The 21,233-nt window shown below is 53.7% G+C and overlaps 8 protein-coding genes across 8 annotated transcripts; 2 read left to right on the forward strand and 6 right to left on the reverse strand.

Moving 5' to 3' along the window:
* Positions 1-526: 526 nt before the first annotated feature.
* Positions 527-2,137, reverse strand: CLUP02_17575 (histidine acid phosphatase; the record flags this gene model as incomplete). Its single annotated transcript, XM_049296483.1, has 2 exons — positions 527-1,835; positions 1,914-2,137. The coding sequence occupies 2 exons, from the start codon at positions 2,135-2,137 to the stop codon at positions 527-529; spliced, it is 1,533 nt and encodes a 510-aa protein (XP_049137707.1).
* Positions 2,138-3,982: 1,845 nt separating this feature from the next.
* Positions 3,983-6,624, reverse strand: CLUP02_17576 (dynamin family protein; the record flags this gene model as incomplete). The annotated part of the gene is made up of 7 exons (XM_049296484.1): positions 3,983-4,678; positions 4,735-5,683; positions 5,740-5,812; positions 5,872-5,895; positions 5,948-6,071; positions 6,198-6,452; positions 6,511-6,624. The coding sequence occupies 7 exons, from the start codon at positions 6,622-6,624 to the stop codon at positions 3,983-3,985; spliced, it is 2,235 nt and encodes a 744-aa protein (XP_049137708.1).
* A 713-nt stretch (positions 6,625-7,337) lies between these two features.
* Positions 7,338-8,817, reverse strand: CLUP02_17577 (uncharacterized protein; the record flags this gene model as incomplete). Its single annotated transcript, XM_049296485.1, has 2 exons — positions 7,338-8,643; positions 8,726-8,817. The coding sequence occupies 2 exons, from the start codon at positions 8,815-8,817 to the stop codon at positions 7,338-7,340; spliced, it is 1,398 nt and encodes a 465-aa protein (XP_049137709.1).
* A 1,300-nt stretch (positions 8,818-10,117) lies between these two features.
* On the reverse strand, positions 10,118-10,843 carry CLUP02_17578 (cholera enterotoxin subunit A2; the record flags this gene model as incomplete). Its single annotated transcript, XM_049296486.1, has 1 exon — positions 10,118-10,843. The coding sequence occupies one exon, from the start codon at positions 10,841-10,843 to the stop codon at positions 10,118-10,120; it is 726 nt and encodes a 241-aa protein (XP_049137710.1).
* Positions 10,844-11,957: 1,114 nt separating this feature from the next.
* Positions 11,958-13,711, forward strand: CLUP02_17579 (uncharacterized protein; the record flags this gene model as incomplete). Its single annotated transcript, XM_049296487.1, has 2 exons — positions 11,958-12,389; positions 13,337-13,711. 2 exons carry the CDS (start codon positions 11,958-11,960, stop codon positions 13,709-13,711), a joined length of 807 nt encoding a protein of 268 aa, XP_049137711.1.
* An 833-nt stretch (positions 13,712-14,544) lies between these two features.
* On the forward strand, positions 14,545-15,929 carry CLUP02_17580 (uncharacterized protein; the record flags this gene model as incomplete). The annotated part of the gene is made up of 3 exons (XM_049296488.1): positions 14,545-14,602; positions 14,685-14,846; positions 15,157-15,929. The coding sequence occupies 3 exons, from the start codon at positions 14,545-14,547 to the stop codon at positions 15,927-15,929; spliced, it is 993 nt and encodes a 330-aa protein (XP_049137712.1).
* Positions 15,930-16,382: 453 nt separating this feature from the next.
* CLUP02_17581 (3-isopropylmalate dehydratase) lies at positions 16,383-19,091 on the reverse strand (the record flags this gene model as incomplete). Its single annotated transcript, XM_049296489.1, has 4 exons — positions 16,383-18,503; positions 18,621-18,695; positions 18,851-18,882; positions 18,992-19,091. 4 exons carry the CDS (start codon positions 19,089-19,091, stop codon positions 16,383-16,385), a joined length of 2,328 nt encoding a protein of 775 aa, XP_049137713.1.
* A 42-nt stretch (positions 19,092-19,133) lies between these two features.
* Positions 19,134-20,267, reverse strand: CLUP02_17582 (uncharacterized protein; the record flags this gene model as incomplete). The annotated part of the gene is made up of 5 exons (XM_049296490.1): positions 19,134-19,207; positions 19,281-19,589; positions 19,710-19,773; positions 19,845-20,105; positions 20,160-20,267. The coding sequence occupies 5 exons, from the start codon at positions 20,265-20,267 to the stop codon at positions 19,134-19,136; spliced, it is 816 nt and encodes a 271-aa protein (XP_049137714.1).
* Positions 20,268-21,233: the final 966 nt, after the last annotated feature.

Consider the following 21,233-nt stretch of genomic DNA (forward strand, 5'->3'; position numbering starts at 1 on the left):
GAGATGCTGCAACGTGGACGGATGAGCCAGGCGGGTACCTTTTAGCTAAGGCTGTACAAGACCCTCTCGACAGGAAGTCTTCCTCGTTTTGCTTTAGTTTTTGCATTTTCAGTCTTCCGTACGGATGAAGAGGATGGGACATTCTACTGCGATAGCGACTTTACCACCAGATGGCTCGAGCTCTCACGTACCCAAAGAACACGAACGTTCCCGCCGCACCATCTCCGGACCTGGACCCGGGGGCCGGGGGCCGGGACCCTGAGGCGCCCCTGTCAACTGAAACTTTGGTGCCACCACCCTAAGCCCGACACTTGACTTGACACTGACACTCGGCACGTTTTGATCCCAAGCTTTTTTGACAACCCTCAATCTACCTTGGTAGCAAGACGTCGTGACCCTCAAAGTGAACCAAGAAATGCGTTCCTTGTGGAATTCATCCGCCATCTGCTACTCCGTACTGTAACGCAATGCAAAGTCTACCTTCGTCTAAGGTACCTTACACTCCTGGGTATTAAATCAAACAAAATCACACAAAACACTGGTCCCAGAGCCCTCCGCTCTTGGCAAACCCCATACTATCCACAAACGCCCCGAGCTTGCACCGCCCAAGCCCGTCCGCGCCGCACCCGACGAGCGGAACCACCCGATCATTCACCAGAACCCGGACCAACTCCTCGTCCGAACCTCCGCCGCACTTCATCTTCTCCACGTACATGCGCGCGGCGAACGGCACCGTCCAACTGGCCGTGAACCCCTTGGTCTCCGCCACCGACGTCCGGTTCGTCTTGGACAGCGCCGCCGTCTCGTTGTACAGGCCCAGCGCGCCGTAAATCGCCATCATGTCGTTGTCGTGGCTGAAGTCCGCGTACAGCTTCTTGTCGAGCGGGAACGTGGCCGGGTCGGCGTCCAGCGTCGCGTTGGTCGACGTGCGGTCCACTACAGGCTGGCCCGTCAGCCGCGCGAGGAGCTCGTTGGTGAAGCCGACGCCCTGGGTCGGGCCGAGGGGGTTGCCCGCGTTGAAGCCGTAGTATTTGCCCAGCGTCTCGTAGTATTCTAGGTCCTTCCACTCTTCCAACGTGAAGAGGTCGCAGAACGGCGACTGCGTGCCGTTGACGACGGTGTTGAAGGGACACAGCTGCATGAAGGCGATGGTGTCCTCGGCCGTGAGGTTCGCGCCAGGCAGATTCTCGTTGAGGCGGGCCGTGATGGCCGGCGTAAAGGCCTCGCGCCAGGGCACCTGCGCCTCGTCGCCGACCTTGGAGAAGGCGCCGTCCTCGAAGGCGGTGCAGAGGCCGTGGTCCAGGGTGTTGTTGACGCCCTTCTCCTCGGGGATGATTGTGATGAGGCTGACGATGCCGCCGTCCGGACCGCTGTGACCGTCGGCGAGCTTGGCGCCGAAGAAGCCCTCGGTCCAGTTGAGCCCGGACTCGACGACGCGGTTCTGGCCCGAGGCGCGGATGAAGATGTCGTTGGCGGCCGCGAGGAGCTGGTAGCGCTTGTAAAACGCCTCGCCCGAGTCGACGAGCTCGCGCTGGCCAAAGGGGGTGAGCTCGTCGGCGCCGAGGGTGTACTGGTACGTCTTGATGAACTCGAAGCCCTTGCCGTAGTTTGTGACGTTGGCGTGGATGCGGTCGACGAGCGCCTTGTAGGTGGCCGTCTTGCCGGCGGTGGGGTCCCGGGCGCCGTGGCGGGAGAGGACCTGCGCGAAGGTGACCTCGCAGCCCTGCGGGGTGGCGGTGTCGATGTCGGACGGCACGGGGAAGAAGGGCGAGTACTGGCCCCAAAACTGCGAGATGGACTCGAGCCCGTTGCGCGGTGCCTGGCCGCTGACGAGACTGTTTGTGGTGTCAGTCTCGGGAAGTCTTTGATATGTGGCGGATTCATGTGAATCGTTTAGATCAGACAAAACCTACCTGAAGCCCAAGGCTAATGAGAGGAAGATAGCAAAAGCCATGGCGGCGATTGTGAGGTAGCAAAGTCGACGTTTTGGGTCTGGAGCGTGGCTCTCACGATACTCATCGACTTCATCCCTCTCCCCCTCCTCGTCAGGGATGGCGTTGTATTTATATGCCTTGCCCATCAGCAGGCCCCTCACGGACTCGTAGGCCGACGTAGCGACGTCGGCGAGTCGACCCATCGCGGCAGTTGCGCGGCGGAAGACAGGTAGACCAGCCTAGCCTGGCAGGAGACAAAAGACTGAGGAAAAGGGATCCAAGGTCCGCCAAGTGGTTCCGCGGGTCAATGAGTGAGCCTGCGTGCTTGCGTATGTAACGGCGAAAAGGGTCCGCCCGCTGCAGCACTACACACCCTTGTTCCTCCCCCCCTCTTTCCCAGGTTCCAGGGGTCTGGTCTGGGTGAGTGGTATGGGGATGTGATGTCGATGTGAGGTATCTGCAAGGTACGGGTAAATGAGGAGCTGTCGAAAGGGATGTGCTTTCGTCTCGTGTGGCCAGGTTGACTGGTCCCGTTGTATGCAAGAAGGTAGTTTGGAAACAACGGCAGATGTCCGCTCCTGGTTTTCTTTCAGGGGAAATGGTCCGTGGGAACCTTGGTATATCGGACTGAACCTCTTCTATATGTCTGCGGTATGTCTGCGGGTGCAGTACGGAGTACTACAGCTGGCTGAGCTGGCTGGGCGTTTCTCCGGTGCCCACGTTGTATGCGTAAAAGCGTGAGGAATAAGGTACGGGATTGCGTTTGCTGTGCTGGCTTAAGCGAAGAGAGGACGTTTCAACACTGCCCAGTCGGGGCCACGGCGTGCTCCTCTCGGGTGCGGCATGTCGGGCGGACATTAGCCCCAAACGTGGAGCGGACCACAGGGGTGCCACTGCCCCTCTTGGCCCTCCTGTCACTGGCTCACAGGATCGTAGTGCAGTCACGTGGGTCGTTGCGACGTTGGAATTGGAACAAGCTTCCATAAGCTTTTTTTGATCTCCTCCTTGTCGAGCTTCTCTTCCCTGCCAGCTCCACCCCCAAAATACCGCACGGCGGATCCCTTCCCTTTCCTTGAAGGCTCTCGGGTTGTCTTACTCGCCGCATCTTATCGGCAGGGAGAGAGGGGCCACCCCGAGCTAGAGGGGCCGAAAGAGGTGGATGAAATGGCGGTTGAATGAATAATACGTGTTTTGTATTGACTCGGTGTTACGACCTTCCAGGTTGACTTGTCTATTCCCAGTAAGGTTAACTCACAGCTAAGATCAGGGACCGAGCCTCTATGAGAACATAGGAGGCACAAATTCGCCGGGAGCCTCGGTCTGAATCAACTGATTGATAATTTGATATGATTGAGTGACCCGGTCCCAAGGCAAAAGCACAATCCATACAGCTCGGGACAGAGTGTCGTTCGCAACCCACATGCCGACGATGCTGGCCACGTGAAATCTGAAAGCTGGGATGATTCGTGCAAGACCCATATGCTTCAACTGCCCAACGTCGGGATGTTTGATTACCTACGTATGCAGCTTGTCCCAACTTCGACATGTTTCAACCGACCTCTCAAGAAACGAGAGCGAGCTCGTTGATCGACACCAGGTATGACGAGTAAGTCGATGACGGATCAGCCCGCCTGATACAGTGACATCCAATCATCCTTACTCATACACTGCATCAATGCTACGATGAAATGCAGCTCATCAGCCTGAGGTGGGGTTCAAGACGTCGTCTCATGAGCGCCTTCCTTATTTGCTCACAACGTCTTGACATTTCACGCTGGTACTTATCTTCCTGACTGGGAATACGATCTCGTCTGTAGGCCCGACATCAGTTCAGTTGACAGACATTACGACAGTAGGCTTCAGGTTAAACTCAACCATGAAAGTAAAGGGACAGCAGAAGAGACAAGCCGAGATTACTGTGATGGCAGTCTACACCAGAACTACCTACGGGTCCTTCCCAGCAGCCAACTACCCGACATGAAGATGAGTCTCTTAAGGAAGCAGAACGAATCTGGCTTCAGCCCCACACTCAACTTAATACCCTGCTTTCAAGTGCGGAGAACCTTTCTTCCCTGCTCTAAGAGCATGATGTCGTTCTTCAAGATCTCACGAGCAGACTTGCTCAGAGCGTCTTCGCCCGCGACCATCTCCAACTGCTCAGCCGTCATCTTGAATATACGGTTCGCAGAAAGAACATTGAGAGGGCTGTCCTGCGCGCCGAGAAGGAAGTAATCGACGACCTGAGCACAGATCATATCCGAGAAGCGGGCACTCGCAACCTCGTAATAGCTCTGCAAGACATCGTGGATGACGCAACTCGTCGCGCTGGTACCCTTCTCGTGGGTGACTTGCTTCTTCAAGTCTTCGTATCGGACATAATCGGTCTTCGAGTAGTCGTGATACACAGAGACTTTGAGGTTTTCGAATTTCTTGGCAGATTTCGCAGCCTTGATCTTGTTCAGAGCTCTGTCAAAGGCAGGATTATAGGTGATGGAGCGACCCTCCCTCTCCACATGGATCAACAACTTCGCCTGATCCATTGCCACCTTATATCTGCCAATCAGATTCTCTAGGATTGAGGACCAGAGCGCGTCAAAGACCTGCTCATCATTGCAAGACTCTTTGACCAAACCGTGGATGAAGTGGTGAACGACGAGAATGGCGTTGCTGACATGGGCCAAGGTGATGGACTCCCATTTCTTGGATTGCTCCTTGAAGGCTGTGGGCAACATGTGACTGCCGAACTATTGATCCGTTAGTTCATTACGCATGGGACAACTAGATGCCAGTGTTTACTCACAGTGCCCATCTCAAAGCCACGGGATCTAAGATACAGCTGCTCGAGATGCTTCAGAATGCTGTCTTTTAGAGGCGCAGGGCATCTGCAAGGGTCCGACAGAATTGCATCAAGTTCACCGTACTCATCAGATGGCACTGAAAATGCGATTCTGTAGAGATCATCTCTTGTAGCATTCTCATCCTTGCTGCCGTCATCTTCGTCGTTCATTGAAGAGTCCTTAAGTGGAGAGTCGCCATGGTCATCATCATCGTCGGGCCGAGAGCCTTCCGTGTCATCCGACTTTTTCTCAGGAAGGTCATCGAAATCGCGAGTGTGCGCTTTCTTGAAGAACATGGAAGAGAAAGCCGTATTCATTTCGCGAATTCGAGTGGCGAGGCGGAGTTCTGAACGCTTGTCGAAGACGGGATCGCCAGTGTAGTATGCATCCAAACCAAAGTTCTTCAACTCGGTGAAGCGACTCACAATCTTGCCGAGGTAGGCTCGCTGCTCATCGGCGGTGCTTCGGGGCTGTCCGAGGTCCTTGAGCTTGATCTTCGCCTCGGCAAGGCGCTCATTGATCTCACGTCTGACCTTTGGGAACTCGCTTTTGGTCCGGTCCATGAGCAGTTCACGCAGCCGTACGCGCAACGCTGGGATTCCCAAGCGGGACTTATCGAGTCGGGACCAGGGCTCTTCAGAAAAGAACGTCTTCTCGTCTGCATCACGATCCTCTTTGCTAGAGGAAGCGTCGTCGGCGCCTCGGTTCTTGACGACGTAGTAGCCCAACTGAATATCTCGTCTCTTACCTCGGACGAGGTCCATCGCTACTTCTCGGGTGGCGTTCTCGCTTACAAGATCAGGCTTGGTGAGGACACCCAGAGTGCGCTTGCCCTCGGGATCAGCTTCAGTGGCGTAGGTCAGAATAGTCTGAGTCGCGACATCCACGTTGCAAGGGATGACTGCAAGGATGCTAGGTGTTTCGTGTTATCAATCATATAGACCTGGGAAGACGAGAAGGGGGCTCACATGGTTCTGGAATCCTTGATGTAATCTTTCACCATAGACTTGACCAAAGCGACGTCTCTGACTGTCGAAACGCCTGGGTACGAGATTAGAGAAGAAGAATAAAGGCGAGAGACAACAAAGGTAATCTCATACCATCTTGAGTATTCTCAAAGATGCCTTGCGACGCATGTTAGCTGTGGGCGCCATAAGCAGTGTTGATTGGTCTTACCAGGAACGTCAATGATTGTCAAGTGCTCCTCATCGGGGCCGCAAATCTCAACGCGAAGAACATCCTTGCTGAAGGCAGCACCCTCGGAGTTCTCGGCACTCTTCAAACCCATCACACCGGCAGCCTATGGTAACGGTCAGCTAAACTCGGCTATGACTTGGAGCCTGTAGAGAGAAGACGACGCAAGAAGTCTACACAATGGACCAAAGATGAATTGAAGAGCAAATAATGAGATAGGCAAGCAACATACCTCGCGGAGAACATCCGCAAACGCCTGGCCCTTGAGGTCCTTCAGCTCACGTCGGAACGACCTAGCAAGGTCGGCTCTCTTCGAGGTGGCATCGTCAGGCTGGATGGTAACGACGATGCTGGGTGTATGTTCTCGACGACAGACGATCTCGGTAGCATGACGTGTGCAGAGTCCGACCGATCGAGGGAAATAGTATCCAGTGAGACTCTCGAGAACGCTGGACTTTCCAGAGGACTGGTCTCCGACGACGACGAGCTGTTGGCGTGCGGCATATGTCAGCATGAGGCGTCATCAGAATCACAACATCAGGTACCTGAGGGAGGGCGATCTGCCTGGAAATTCCAAGTTCCCTCAACTTGTCGATCTTGTCCAAGAGGTTTCGGTTTCCCAAGCCAGTGGCCTGCGTCTTGGAATGAGCAGGTGCCATGGCGTCGGAATGGGAAAAATATGGCGGTCAGCGATGATGTCAGGAGTCTTTCCGTGAAGCTTGAGAATGAAGACGTTGTATGAGGGGAAGAAGGAGAGGAAGTTTTTGGAGACCGGGAAAGATTTTGTAAGATGTTCCTACTGCGTTTGTCTTCCACCAGCGTCGCCCAAGATCTTCCACAAGCTGCTTCGCAAGGGGGAACTGCCTGAGGCATAGTTCAAGCGGCTGGGAACAAACGCAGGCGTCAGGAGATAAAGGCTCTATGAATGACTGTGAAAGTGCAAAGCCGTCCACAATTAGGCTCCACGGGTATCTGCTCAGGTCGCCTAAGAGTATTCCGACATGGCTGCCTGAGAGATACTATATACGGTTAATATTCCTAGCGGTGGAGCAACTCGGCTACAAACGCTTCCCGTCAACGTGAGTGAGGGTCCACTGAGGTTGAAGCTCAAGGGTATGGAGTCTAGACATGTGAGTGTAGTCCTTGATTGATGTTCTGCTTACCAGGAATCAGTATAGTTGAACACAGTCACGCGACGAGCTAAAGGCTGCTTTCATTGTCATGGACCATGCCATGAGATCCTTTGATTCCATTGAACAACGTTCTTGCTTTTGGATCAGTGAGTAACTCCCGTCATGAGGAGACAAGCGCCGTTCAATTGAAGGAGTATCTGCTCAAAGCCGCACCGTCACCATTCTCAAGTCATCAATGCCTACAGTTTCCAAACCCATTTCCTTCCCCCTTGAGCGCGATCTGCAGTCGCCTCTAATCTCATCCAAGCCACAAAGATGGCTGCTGCAGCCATTAAAGTGCCCACCATGACACCCATCCCCATGTAGTCACCCGATTCCTTGATCTCACCGTGCCCTCTGACCAGGGCACCGGCCACTGGCGTTCCAATCATGGAAGCAACTCCCATGATCATGTACATGATCCCCGTAATCTGCGGCATCAACTCCATACCGAACAGCTCAACCAGAGCCGGTGGGAACAGGCTGACGTATGCGCTCGCGAAAATACCGTACAGGACTGTAAAGCTGACGAGTAGCGACCTCGCCACGGACTCATGGCCCATTCCTATGGCTATGCTAGGAACCCATAGCCCGAGAGTAACGGCGGCACAGATCACAGTCGTGAGAAACAACGCGTTGAGTCTTCCGATGCGGTCTGCCACGAGCCCAATGGCAATCTTTCCCACAGCGTTGCAGGCGTTGTTGACGGCAGTCAGGTTGGCACCATCGCTGTCAGAATATCCCAAGGTCTTGGCGTACGACGCAAAGAAAAATGCGGGTGTGTAGTAAGCCGCGCTCTGGCAGAACATGCTGAGACTTTGCGCAATGAACTTGCGTTGCGTGGCAGTCTTCAATGGAGGCAGCGGGACCTTGAACATCTTCTTGAGCCTAGACGTCGTCGCGTTCTCACGACGTATCTTGGCCGCCATTACAGGTTCCCAAGTGAGAACTGCTCCACCTGCGCATACAACCGCAGCACCGAGGGCACCAGTCATGCGAAGAGTGTTTTTGTAGCCCAGCTTCTCAATACATGCCACGAGCACCGGGGCCCAAACTAGACCGCCAACGCCGCTGCCCGCAGAGACGATACCCATGGCCAGCGCTCTGTGCTTGTCGAACCAAGTCGGGACGACGACCATTGACGGAACGAATGAGAGGCAAGATCCCACTCCCATCAGGAACCCCTGCGTAATCTGGTAATGCCACAGCTCCCGACCGAAGCTTGCCAGGACGTTGGCCACTCCGACAAGCAGACCACCAACGCACATGACCTTCTGAGGGCCAATCGTTTTCGACCATGCCACAACAACAGGTGCGCAGATGGTCATCATTGAGATCGCGAGGGTTCCGATGAGGTCGAGCCGGGCGGCTGTGGCGCCGGTGAATGGGGTGTTGTCCTGTAGAGCCATCGTCTCGTAGTGCGCCTGATAGATGCCGAAGCCAAACTGCAGGCCACCCGTCATGAAACTTATCATGAAGGCAGCAAGAACAACGCTGATGTAACGGCTAGGTGAGGTCAGCCTATGTCTTCGAATCAGGGTGGGATTGGTGTGGTGATCGCAACAGGGAGCAATGACCTTTAGCCTACCCTTTGCCATGATCATATTGTGTGTCGTTCTGTTCCGGAGGACCAGCTTCCAAACGGTTGTTTGATATTGACTCGTCCTTATTCGACGCCATTGTTGTCTAAAGAAGGAGGGCGGGGGTTGAGTCGACACTTGGAGAGAGTTGACCAACTAGGGGCTCTCTGAGACGATGATCGCGACTAAAATACTAAGAAGAGCCAATTGGCAGCGAAAACAAAAATGCAAATTAACAAACACCATTGAATTTAGGAAACCATCCGTATGCTTGAAATATTTCAAGATGCGCCCTTCGCTAGTCTGACGTGTTCGACATCAAAAACGGGTTGAAAGGTTGAGACATTGCAGAGCCCCACAGCTCTTCGCTTCTATTCGCAAGTGAGTCATGGCCCCCCGGCAAAGGCTTCGGCAACTACTCGATGGGCAATTTCACTAACGTATCGCTTAATGATTTGGGTATAGTTCTTTTTTTTAGCGAACAGACAGAGCTGTCAATTTGGTACGTAATAGGGAGTTGACTGCTCTCAAGTTTCTTGTTGAAGCTTTTGCTTGCGCATTCTGCTAATGCATTGTAGATCCCTTGAGTGGAGCTTCTTAGCCGCATAACCGTTGGGAACCACATACAAGAGAACTTCGAGTCGAAGCACCAACTATGAGGAAGAAAGAAAAGGCGATGATAGTCGACTAGGTACTCTTGATCGCAGTCTGGCATTAAAAACACAGACCGGATCGCAGTACCACCATGCAGACAGAGTCATGATTTTTCTTGGAAAGTGGAATCCTAAGTGACGATGAAAGCTTGCTAGCATTGTGACTTACTGATATACTCTTAATTCTAAGTATTCGGCGTTTTGAATTACTTGACCTCATGATTCATGTTTTAGTTCTGTCAACTCAATTCCAATTCTCGTGCAACACTTCAAGTTCACGAATTTTACATATGACAGCAAGGAATGAACAGGAGCATGTGCTAAGAAACTACAACCAAGTCATATGTTGCACTAGTCTTACTTACTCTTGCTGTTGCCAGACGACTACAAAACTACGATTGTTTTGGGCTCACACTGTTCAGGGCATATGCTGCCCGAAGACAGTTCCTGGATGGAAAAATGTTCGTACCGACTTGGGGATAAGAATGCAAAAGATGCAAGTGTATTCTCTGTATGTTGAATTCTCAAGACATGTCGCCTATTTAGTCTAACAACATTCTTTGCGTAACAAGCTGTCCAAGGGATACACAGATAGTAAATCAATAGCTAAGAATCAAGGAAGTCTTGTTGTCCAGAAAGTCCAGAAAGTGTTGGCCAGAAGCAGACGAGGAATGTGTCCATTTCTAATTCCAAGTCGATTTCGTGCTTTGATCCAGCCGAGAGAATCTATCATAGTGACTGATGACACTACTGACAGCCAGGGCAGACGGCCTCGACGTACTCGAGGTACTCCTTGGCGTAGTCGACGTTGCTCTTGGACGCGGAGCAAGCGCGCTTCTCGATCTGGAAGAGGTCCCTGGCGGAACGTCTGCGCGTGCACGAAGCGAACTGCGACCAAGGGGCCTCGCCCCAGGCCTGGTGGTTGGGCGGGAATGCGGCGAGCTTGTACTGCGCGCCGCCGGTGCCCATGTTGCTGTAGATGTTGCCCTGGTAAAAGGGGTTCAGCTCCTCCTTGCCCTTGACGCCGCCGCGGACGGGGGTCCAGCCGATGATCTGGTTGTCCTTGATGCCTCCGAGGGCGGCGAACTCGGCCTCTTCGGGGTACGGGTTGTACTTTTGGAGGGTGGCCTGGCAGTCGATCATGTTGGGAGCCGAGTGGATGCGGTAGATGAAGCCGTTGCCGCCCAGGAATCGGCTGACCCAGGACTCGGCCAGCTTGGGGTCCGAGGTCGTGGACACGTAGCCGTCCTCGTCCTTGCTGGCGCCGCTGGGGGCTCCTTTGACGTGGTTCCACAGGCTGGTGTCTGGGGCGGCGACGCCAAAGGTGGACTGACCCTTTGGCAAGAAGCCCTTGGAGGTCTGGATGGTGGCATAGTTTCTCGAATCTGCGCGGTAGAGGTCGAGACCGTTGCAGAGGAAGGCCCAGAAAGCAATGAGCGTCAGCCCAAGCATAAGAGGTTGCTGTCTAGCCATTGTTTAATGATAAGGGGAAAGGGTGCAAAAGAATGTGAAATTGTTGTTCAAACGATTGTATTGTAAGAGAGTGTGAGGTCAGAGGATTGGATGTGTACTGATTCCGATCTGGACATGACTACGGATTTTGACTGGTTTATATCTTGAGTCTTGATCTTAGAAGTCAAACCCGCTTGAAAAGAAATCTAGTAGATACAGGTCGCGGAATCCGGTATTTCCGCAAGGCGTTCAATGAAGTGCTGTTTCGCGTGGAACAGCTGACACTTACACGATGGCTTCAACTTTGGAGAGTCATGTCGAGACCAGTCTAGTATGAATCCAGGCGCATGAAAAAACAAATAGATTGGTTGTATACAAAGAGTTCAGAGGCTTTACGGGTATTCGTATTCTTACAATACTCTTTACATCTTTGCCAAGACTATTCTAATTGGTTGTCAGCTTGTGCTCTGCTGCGGGCGATGGAATCCGAAACCGACGGAGCCGGAGTCGGTTATGAGACGGAATCGGAGTGATTTGTAAAACCGCACTTGTCCATCCCGATAAAGTTGAAGAATGAACAATATAATCTATAATGGCAAGACCCAAGTCGAGGGAGGAGACAGCTTCGGGTACTGCTGGGAGAACAAAGGAACAACTCCCTTCTAGAACAATGACCTCCGAGTGTCATGACAAGCCAACCTTGACAATGTGGCGATCACATACTGTTCGTGGTACACTGCCAAGACCCCGATAATTCATCTGATATTGTCCAGGTCTCCGATGAAGCCCGAATGACCCGTACAAAGAGAAAATAGGGTTTAAGGCTGCGCATGTCCATCCCAGATGGAGTCTTAAATGCCCAAATAAGAAAATCTCAGGAACCTCCTGAGGCTGATGCTGGGATCGCCAACTTACAAAGACCTCGTATGCATCGGGCCGAACAGCAGACAAAGACTGGGTCCAATACACGTTCATCTTTACAATATCCCCATTCCAAATAGCTCCAAACTTACACATCACATCGATACAAAATCAAGTAACTCCATTGCACGATCCCAATTTCCTTCAATCCACCAATCCATCCAGAACGTACCTGGCGTATCCTATCTTTCTCTCTCAGCTCTACCTCTTCATCATGGGCAACGCTTCAACTTCCATTTCCTCCCCTCCGCCGCCCAGCGAGTCAACGTCCAAACGCGTCACCGGCGCCAACTGGGGCGACCTGCATCCCATCGGCAATCCCGCCACGGCGGCCTGGCACCTATGTATCTCAGGAACAGACGCCGCCAAGCTCCTCCTCGGCTACCAGCCGACGTCGATGGACGATCGCTGGATGAGTCGTTCGGACGGGCCAGATGCGCAGGGCACGATGGTGGTCCATGTGTACCGGAGTTGGACCGGCCACGAGCAGTTTCAGATCAGGGCATCGACCCGAGCAGTTTCGGATGGGCCCGGACCCGCGGACGCGGCGGGAGAGGGGGCTGACGTCGGGGCGGAAATTACGGAGATTATGTGGGATCAGGGTGACGGTCCTGTACAGGTCGGCGAGCAGGAGGCTAGAGACATGGTGACTATGATTTTTCGTCGGGTGCTAGGTTGTAAATTAGAGCAGGCGCCTTGAGTCTATTAGATTGGAACACATGAGTACTAGGTGACGAGATCTTGGCACGGCATCTTCTCTCGCAACTAGGCTATGAATTAGGGAGGGTTTTCTTACACGTACAACTCTTCTAATCATTTTTTCGCCCCCGATCGTGCACCCTCACTGCCCTATCTATGGATCCAAGCACGTTCCATCATCGCCGAGTATCTAAAAAGTCCGTCTTCCGTCCGTTATTAAATAGTGGGGTAAAATCCCGACTCCGCGGCTTGCGTCTGGCGGGTGATGCATTATGCGGAATCTATTTTGCGGGCGAGGGTGCCTTACGCTATTCAAACTGGTTGTTCAGTAATCCTTCTCAACTCAAATACTATAATCAATTTGACTTTTGCGCCTCTCGAGGCTCCCCCAAGCCTCTGCTTGACTCGGTGAACGACGACGAAATATCCAAAACTGTAGTTTACTTTTTTTTTCTTTTTTATTGAGGCAGTGAACAAGTGACTCGGAGGTCGGAGATCTCGGTCCAGGACTCTGAGATGTAATCTCACTCAACTCAAAACAGAGTGTTATTTTGGGGGCATTGTCGGATTTGCAAATGACTTACACGACTTGATGCGGTGATGCCAAGATGTATATGGTCGAGATGCCTTCATTTCAAGAGTATAAGTATTGACAAGATTGCCGCCGTAACTCGGTCAAAAGCTCCCTCATCACACAGCTCACACTGCATCTTACAGTCTCTCACTATCACAGTCACTATCTCATCATCACTTTCTTTTACAGTCTCTGACACCCATTCCAATCACTTACATCCCCAACTTCTTCAACTCAACACCGCAAAGGTAGGATAAAAACCCTCGCCCCAACTGTCCCCGCTTCAGATCACAAAAAGCTGACCATCCCATCTCCCACAGATGCAATTCTACACCCTCTTCCCCACCATCCTCCTCGGCGCCTCCTTCGTCGCCGCAGACTACTGCACCCAGGCCCTCGACCCGGAGACCCGCAAGTCCAACACGGGCTTCCGCTTCGAGAGCGTCGACAACGCCAACTGGAAGTGGCAGTCCCGCGACCTCCAGGTCGTCACCACCCTCAACCAGAACTGCCAGATCCACCAGGGCGGCGGCGGCGGCGCCTTCGCCGCCACCATCTGCATCGATTTCGACGGCAACTACGCCTGCTGGGTCACCCCCGCCAAGAACCAGGTCTGCGATCTCGTGTTTGAGCAGAACGAGGCGCCCATTGATGTCTGCAAGAGCATCAAGAACATTTGGGGATGGGTTGCTTAGACGGTGTACTGTAAGAGCTTGGGTACCTTTTTCCGAGTTGTGACAACGTAGCGAACGGATTCTGAGCTTTTCTTGTCAAAAAGTACAAACACGGCAGTTTTGGGACGAAGTTTCTCTTTTTTCGGGATGACGGGAAGCGAGCTGATCCGACAGTCTGCTAGAGGCTCTGCAGAAGACTTTGGCCTATTAGGAGGATTGACATGTACCTGTAATCTCTGAAAGAAGAGTTGCTGTTTCTGTTACTCTATTCCACAACTTGTTAGAGTGAGAGCGGTAGAAAGCATTGTGAATTCATCAAACGACCATGATTCTCCAACTATCTCTCAACTTCATCGTGTGAAAGTTGATTCTGAGCCATTTGAGAACCACGCTCACATCAATTGAACAGATCCGAGCTTAATGCGACGAATCCGATATATACGCGTATCTCGGGAAACAGTTAAGAACTTCCTTGTAAAGCTTGTTTCTGTTTTAGAATATTTCCTTGAAGAGGTTTAGCAGATCGGGTTGAACGGTCTGATGCGGGTTTCCGATTAAGCTGGGGACCCCGGCCCGAAGACATGTCGTCGGATTTGAGCCCCGATGTTTTTTTTTCCCGCCGAAGAAAAAACACTGCCCCCAAATCTCTACCTATCCACTTTCGGCCCGTGCGTCCGTCCTCCGCAACCTCCTACGGCCGTCCTGACTACGGAGTACAACCACATCAGTTCTCTAAACAGACACGCCAAGATGAAGGTGTAGACCGACCAACATATCTACTCACTCCAGCTATACCCTCATCTAACTCTTTCCGGGGCTCCCACCCGTCTCGCGCAGAGACGAAGCCGGCAACAATGGCCGTAAAAGCTCTCATCTCAACCCTAGAGGATGAAATCCTCGACCCAGAAGAGGGTACGTCCATCCATCCTACTACCTGACAGGCACCCCGCAGCAACCGACTTACACGGGAGATCCTACGTGTGCGCCAAAACAGAGACCTTCTTCCTCTTCTCCCACAACATCCCGTCCTCGAACCTGGGCTTCATCGACCCGAAAGCCACCGAACTCTCCCTGACGCTGGCGGGCAGAGACTTCACGATCCACCAGTCCCCCACGGTCCTCTCATCGACCCGCGCCGGAGGCACGACCGGGGCCGGTGAGTATTTCTATATTTCTCCCCCTCTCCCCATCCACCCACCCCATGGCTCTAAATCGAGCATCACAGACCTCCTTCATTTCGCAACCCCATCTCGTTTAACTCCCCTCGTCATTAATGTCTAAAACCTTTTCTCGACCTCAACCTCATACACGTTGAATCATCCCTCATGTCACAACTCTCATCTCACACCCCTCTCACGTTACAGCTCTCTTACCTCGCAATTCTTACCTCATAATCAAACTCTCAAAAATGGCATTCTCAACGTCCCTCCAAAGAGACTAACTAGACGGATATTAATACCAAACAGTCCTCTGGAAGATAACCCCCCTCTTCGCAACCTACCTCGCCTCCCCAACCTCCCCCTTCACCCAGCTCTTCACCCCCGCCTCGACGATCCTCGAACTAGGCTGCGGCATCTCCCCGCTGACAGCCCTCCTCCTCGCCCCGCGCGTCGCCCGCTACGTCCTCACAGACCAACCCTACGTGTCGCGCATGATCCACCAGAACCTCGAAGCGAATCCCCTTCCCACGTCTTCGTCCTCATCATCCTCCTCGTCAACCTCGCGCCGTTCACGAAAAGCAGCAGCAAGCTCATCAACAGCAACCCCCGCAACGACGTCGTCGTCGCAAGGAACAATCTCCTTCCGCCCCCTAGACTGGGAACTCGACACCCCGGACCCCTCCCTCACCGGCGTACCCCCTTCTACCGCAAACAGCTTCGACGTCGTCGTCTGCTGCGACTGCATCTACAACGAGGCCCTCGTCGAGCCGCTCGTCTCCACCACCGCCGACCTCGCTCGGTTACGCGTACGTGCCCAGCAGGAGGACCAAGACCAGGACGACCAGGACGACAACCCCTCCTCCTCCTCCTCTTCAACGACGGCCCGGTCCGAGCCGTGCGTCTGCATCGTGGCGCAGCAGCTTCGCAGCCCGGACGTCTTTGAGGAATGGATCGGCGCGTTCCACCGCGACTTTCGAACCTGGAGGGTACCGGATGCGTTGCTCCCCGAGGGGTTGAGGATCGAGGCTGGGTTTGTGGTGCATGTTGGGATTTTGAGGGAGGCTACGGTGGATTTCTAAATACTCCGTTGCGTAGCTTTATATCAAGCAGCGTATCAGAATCATCACGATATCCTCTTGAAGATATGCAGACTTGCAGAACGGGTCCCACGAATGGTTCACAAGTGAAGGATGATGTGTTGCGAAAGCTCCGTTATTGTGACGAACTGCGCATCTAACTTGAAAACTTTTTCCCGCAGCTTTTTCATCTCGAGAAGAGAAAATAGAATGCCACGTAATAACCAAATCCCTCCCTTATTCTTTGAATAATTCCCAAATCGCCGCCAGCATGATGAGAAATGTCATCTCTGGACAAGATAAGATTGTCCCTTTGCAAAAAAAAAAGCCGTAACCCAGATTCGTATCGTAGACACGTTACATGATTTAAACTCCCTAGTTTCCTAGTTTTGAAAAAGCCAATCTAATTTTTTGTGTTTTTGTTTGCTCTTTTTTTTCTTTCTGTCTCCGAGTACCTTACCACTCAAGAGGCTCCTTCTTGGTCTCACCCCGGTTCGTCTTGGGGACGGGGACGGCCTTGGCGAGGAGGCGACCGGTCTTGGGATCCCTCTTGAGGTAGTTGGTGCCGTCGAGCCAGGGGGTGAGCTGGGACATGCGGCGCTCGTAGTCGGCAATCTTGTCGTTCTGCTGCATGGTCAGGCCGATATCATCGAGGCCGTTAATGAGGCAGTGTTTCCGGAACTCCTCAACGTCGAAAGAGGCGAGGGTGTTGCCGTCGGCGTCCTTGATGAGCTGGTTGGGCAAGTCGATCTCGACTTCGCGGCCGGCGCGCGCCTCGGCGGCAATCTTCTCCAGCTTCTCCTTGTCCTCCATAATGATTGGCAGCATGCCGTTCTTGAAGGTGTTGTTGAAGAAGATGTCGGCGTACGACGGCGCGAGGACGCAGCGGATGCCGAAATCGTTGAGGGCCCAGGGGGCGTGCTCTCTCGACGAACCGCAGCCAAAGTTGGGACCGGTGACGACGAGGATCTTGGAGCTGCGGTAGGGGTCCTTGTTAAGAATGAAGTTGGGGTTCTCGGAACCGTCCTCGTTGAAGCGGAGGGCGTAGAAGAGGGCGTTACCGAGACCAGTGCGCTTGATGGTCTTGAGGAACTGCTTGGGGATGATGGCGTCGGTGTCGACGTTGGACATCTCCAGGGGAGCGGCGATACCCTTGAGGTTGGTGAACTTGGGAAGACCAGCAGAGCTACCGGCAGAAATAGTGTTGGTGTGGGGTTCGTTGTCCTCGGGCTGGTCGGCGATGGCCTCCTTCTCAGCGTCGCTCTCCTCGACCCGCTCGTCAACCTGGGGTTCGCTGTCGGGGGTAATGGTGGCCTGGAGCTTAGGGCTCGTCTGGTAACCCTCGAGCTTTCTGACGTCAGCCAGCTTGCCGACGATACCGGCAGCAGCAGCCATCACGGGGGACATGAGATGGGTGCGGGAGCCGGCACCCTGGCGACCCTCAAAGTTTCTGTTGCTGGTGGACGCGCATCTCTCCTTGGCGGCCAGGATATCGGGGTTCATGCCCAAGCACATACTGCAACCGGCCTCACGCCACTCGAAGCCGGCGGCCTCGAAAATCTTGTCCAAGCCCTCGGCCTCGGCCTGAGTCTTGACGAGACCAGAGCCGGGGACGACCATGGCGCGCTTGATGTTCGCCGCAATCTTCTTGCCCTTGACGATGTGGGCCGCGGCGCGCAAGTCCTCGATACGGGAATTTGTGCAGGAACCGATGAAGACCTTGTCGACGGGGATATCCTCCATGGGGGTTCCGGGGGTCAGGCCCATGTACTCGAGCATTCTGCGGCCGGCGGCCTTCTTGTTCTCAGTGGAGAAGGTCTCGGGGTCGGGGACGACGCCGGTGATGGGGATGACGTCCTCGGGACTGGTGCCCCAGGTGATGGTGGGGATGATGTCCTTGCCGTCAATGAAGACATCAATGTCGTACTTTGCGTCGGCGTCGGACTGGAGAGACTTCCAGTACTTGACGGCCTTGTGCCACTCGTCCGAGTTGTACTTGGGGGCCAGGGGGCGGTTCTTCAGGTACTCGAAGGTGATGTCGTCGGGAGCGACCATGCCGGCTCTCGCACCACCCTCGATGGACATGTTGCAGATGGACATGCGGGCCTCCATGCTGAGGCTACGGATGACTGAACCGCAGAACTCGATAACGGCACCGGTACCGCCAGCCGTTCCGATCTTGCCAATGGCGTGCAAGACAACATCCTTTGAGCTGACGCCGGGGGCAAGCTCTCCGTCGACCTGTATCCGCATGTTCTTGCTCCTCTTGGTGATCAAGCACTGGGTGGCGAGGACGTGCTCGACCTCGCTGGTACCGATACCGAAAGCCAGGGCACCGAAGGCGCCGTGGGTCGAGGTGTGACTGTCACCGCAGACAACGGTGGTGCCGGGGAGGGTGAAGCCCTGCTCGGGACCGATAACGTGGACGATACCCTGGCGCTTGTCGCCGAGACCAAAGTATGTGAGGCCAAAGTCCTTGACATTCTCCTCGAGGGTCATGCACTGGACTCTGGAGTCATCTTCGGCAATGAAGGAGCCAATGTCCTTCATGCCTTTCCGTGACGAAGTGGGGACATTCTGGCCAGCCACATGTTAGCGATTGGACCACCACTACGGAATTGAGATTGGGCGGGCGAAAGCGATGCTTCTCGCATGTGCGCGCGTGTGGGAGATTGTGTGGAACAGGAAACTTACGTGATCGGTGGTCGCGAGGGTGCAGTCCGGTCGGCGGACTTTGCGGCCTGCATTCTTCAGACCCTCAAATGCTTGCTGCAGCCCTTTGTTAGCGAGATGTCATGGTGGGGTCGATCAACCGACGTCATCCGAGCCAGAGTGCGAAGGCGGCGGCTGCGGATAGCGAAGGGGTTACGAGGGGAAGCAGGAGAAAAAAAAAAGCCAAAAACAGGAGCAAGCGTCAAACGTACAGGAGAGGTGACCTCATGCACGAGATGTCTGTCTGCATTGCGTCTCAATATTAGCGAATGAATTCCTTTCCTTTTCTCCGCGCAGATCCAAGATCCAGGTCGTTCGCAATTAGGGGGGGAAGAGCATGACGCAGAACTTACCAATGTACAGCAGGATCGTGCCGTCCAACTTCTCGTCTACGACGTGGGCCTGGAGGACCTTGTCGTAGAGAGTTTGCGGGGTGCCTTCGGCAACGGGCATTTTGTGCAACTCGGGGAGACGGGTAGATAAAGCGATGCAATTTCAAAAGCAGGTCAGGTCGGCCTCAATTGAAGGGACCTGGTTGGGTGTTGCGAGGGTGGTGGTTCCCAAGCTTCCTTGTTAAATCAAGCTGGTGTGAGAGCAGCCGATGGATGCGAGTGTCTGCGAGTGTGCGTGCGTGTGTGTGACTCTGTTTGTATGGTGATTGGGAGTCTAGGTAGTGGATGACGGAGAGGGAGAGGGTTTGGTGAGAGAGAGATGAGAAGATGGTTCGTTGGGAGGAGAAGCGTTTGGAAAGGGAAGAGAGGGAAAAAAAAGTAGAAAACGTAGAAAAATCCTGAGTCGGAGGAGAGGTGTGGTCAGGGGTGTGGGGGAAGAGCAGCTCAATATGTATCTGCCGGACCAGGAGGCCTTCGTCCCTCTGTTGTGTCTGAGGTCGGTGCTTGCCTCTGCTTAGAGTTGGGAACACCTGAATCAAATTGCTCCGTAATAAGAGACCTAGTGACTGAGAGAGAGAGAGAGAGAGAGCGAAAAAAGAACAAGGTACGAAATCGGAGCGAGAAAGAGGTGCCAGCTTGCAAGGGCGACAAGGAAGAGAAAGCACGTAGGTACACTTACGCCCGCCCGCCCCTCTTGCAAAAGTGCCCGCAAACCGCAGGTACCTCGAACCCTTTTTTTCCCACTACGCACGACACACCAAATACATCAATCCGGCTACAAAGCTACCGGTACCTAGAAAACGAAACAAGCAACTGTGACTACTACGTGGGTGAGGCTTTGGGACGAAAAAGTTCCAAGTGTCCGATGATCGGAGGCGCCAGCTCCAGCCAGCAGTGGGTCCCGGCGACGGAAGACCTGTGAACGCGGGGTACAGCGCCCTGATTTGCAAATGACGCCCGCGGATTGGCCCGTTGCCGCAAGGTGCCCTGGCCCGGGGGTCCCGCATCCCACTTTGAACGCCCTGAGAACCTTCCAAATGCTGCCATGGACATTGAACTCGGGCCATTCCATGGACTAGACCTCAACACACGCCACACTACCTTACCTTGGCACCTTACCTATGCGTACTACCTCAATCGTCTCGGACGAGAACTCTTCGAGTGTTGGGTGTTTGGCGAGACGGGAAAAACTGGAAACATTCAAAAAGGGGGGCCCCCCATATTCACCGTGGATCATATCAAAGTATGACTCTGTTGATGTTTGGGAAAAATCTCTCCCACTTTCGGGGAGGATACCGTTACCTTAGTATAATGGAATACGACGGCACTTGATACTCCACCGCTTGACTACACGTCCCGCACGTGAGACGCAAAGAGCCCGCAATCTGACGAGTAATATGGGCTCCAATGGGCTCAGCGCCGCCCAAAACAGCAACTCGCTGAATTCTCATGTGTCCAACAAGTACCCTCTGCTACTTGGGGGGCCCAGTACCGTCTCCGTTTTGTTCCGTCGTTTGCCGTTGCTGACTTTTTCTTTGGTCTTCTCTTTCGCCCTCACTATGATGCCTGCTCGGTCACCAGTGACCCTAAAACTGTTTGTGTGTAATTAGTACGGATATACATGCCAGATTCAATCCATGTACATGCGCCAGCGAGACCCGTAGCAGAACACCGAATGCTGGCGCCGGCATCGTTCATAACCCCCTCATGTACGTAATTGACGCGATGCCGAAGCTGCATTGCAGCATTTCACTTCGCTTTGCCTCTCAACGGTTCCAATCTTATTCCAGTCCCCGGCACTTTTTTTTTTGTGCACTAAGATTGACTCCAACCTATCCAGTCTTCTCACATACACAGTACGAATAGTGGCACTTACCACCTTAGCTCCCAAGACCTCCGAGAACAGGAGTACGTACCGTATTACGGAATCACGGAGTATCGCCCGTCCATTCAACCCAAGCAGAAGTGGCAGTGATTCGTGAATCCATAATCCCTGAATCCCATCCTGGAGCTGGATGCAACATCCGCCCGCCGAGGCTTACTCGATGATGACGCTGCAGAACTACGCGATAACATGATAGGGCCTCGATCGCCGTCGCTGCTGCTGTCGCAAACGCAATGTCCAGCATGAGGCAGCTTCACCGCATCGGCCGGCCCTCCTGCGGTCATCCCAACAAGTGCTCCCAGGCTAATCCGGAGAACA

This window comes from Colletotrichum lupini, chromosome 10, assembly GCF_023278565.1.
Source record: "Colletotrichum lupini chromosome 10, complete sequence".
NCBI classification, from domain to species: Eukaryota; Fungi; Ascomycota; class Sordariomycetes; order Glomerellales; family Glomerellaceae; genus Colletotrichum; species Colletotrichum lupini.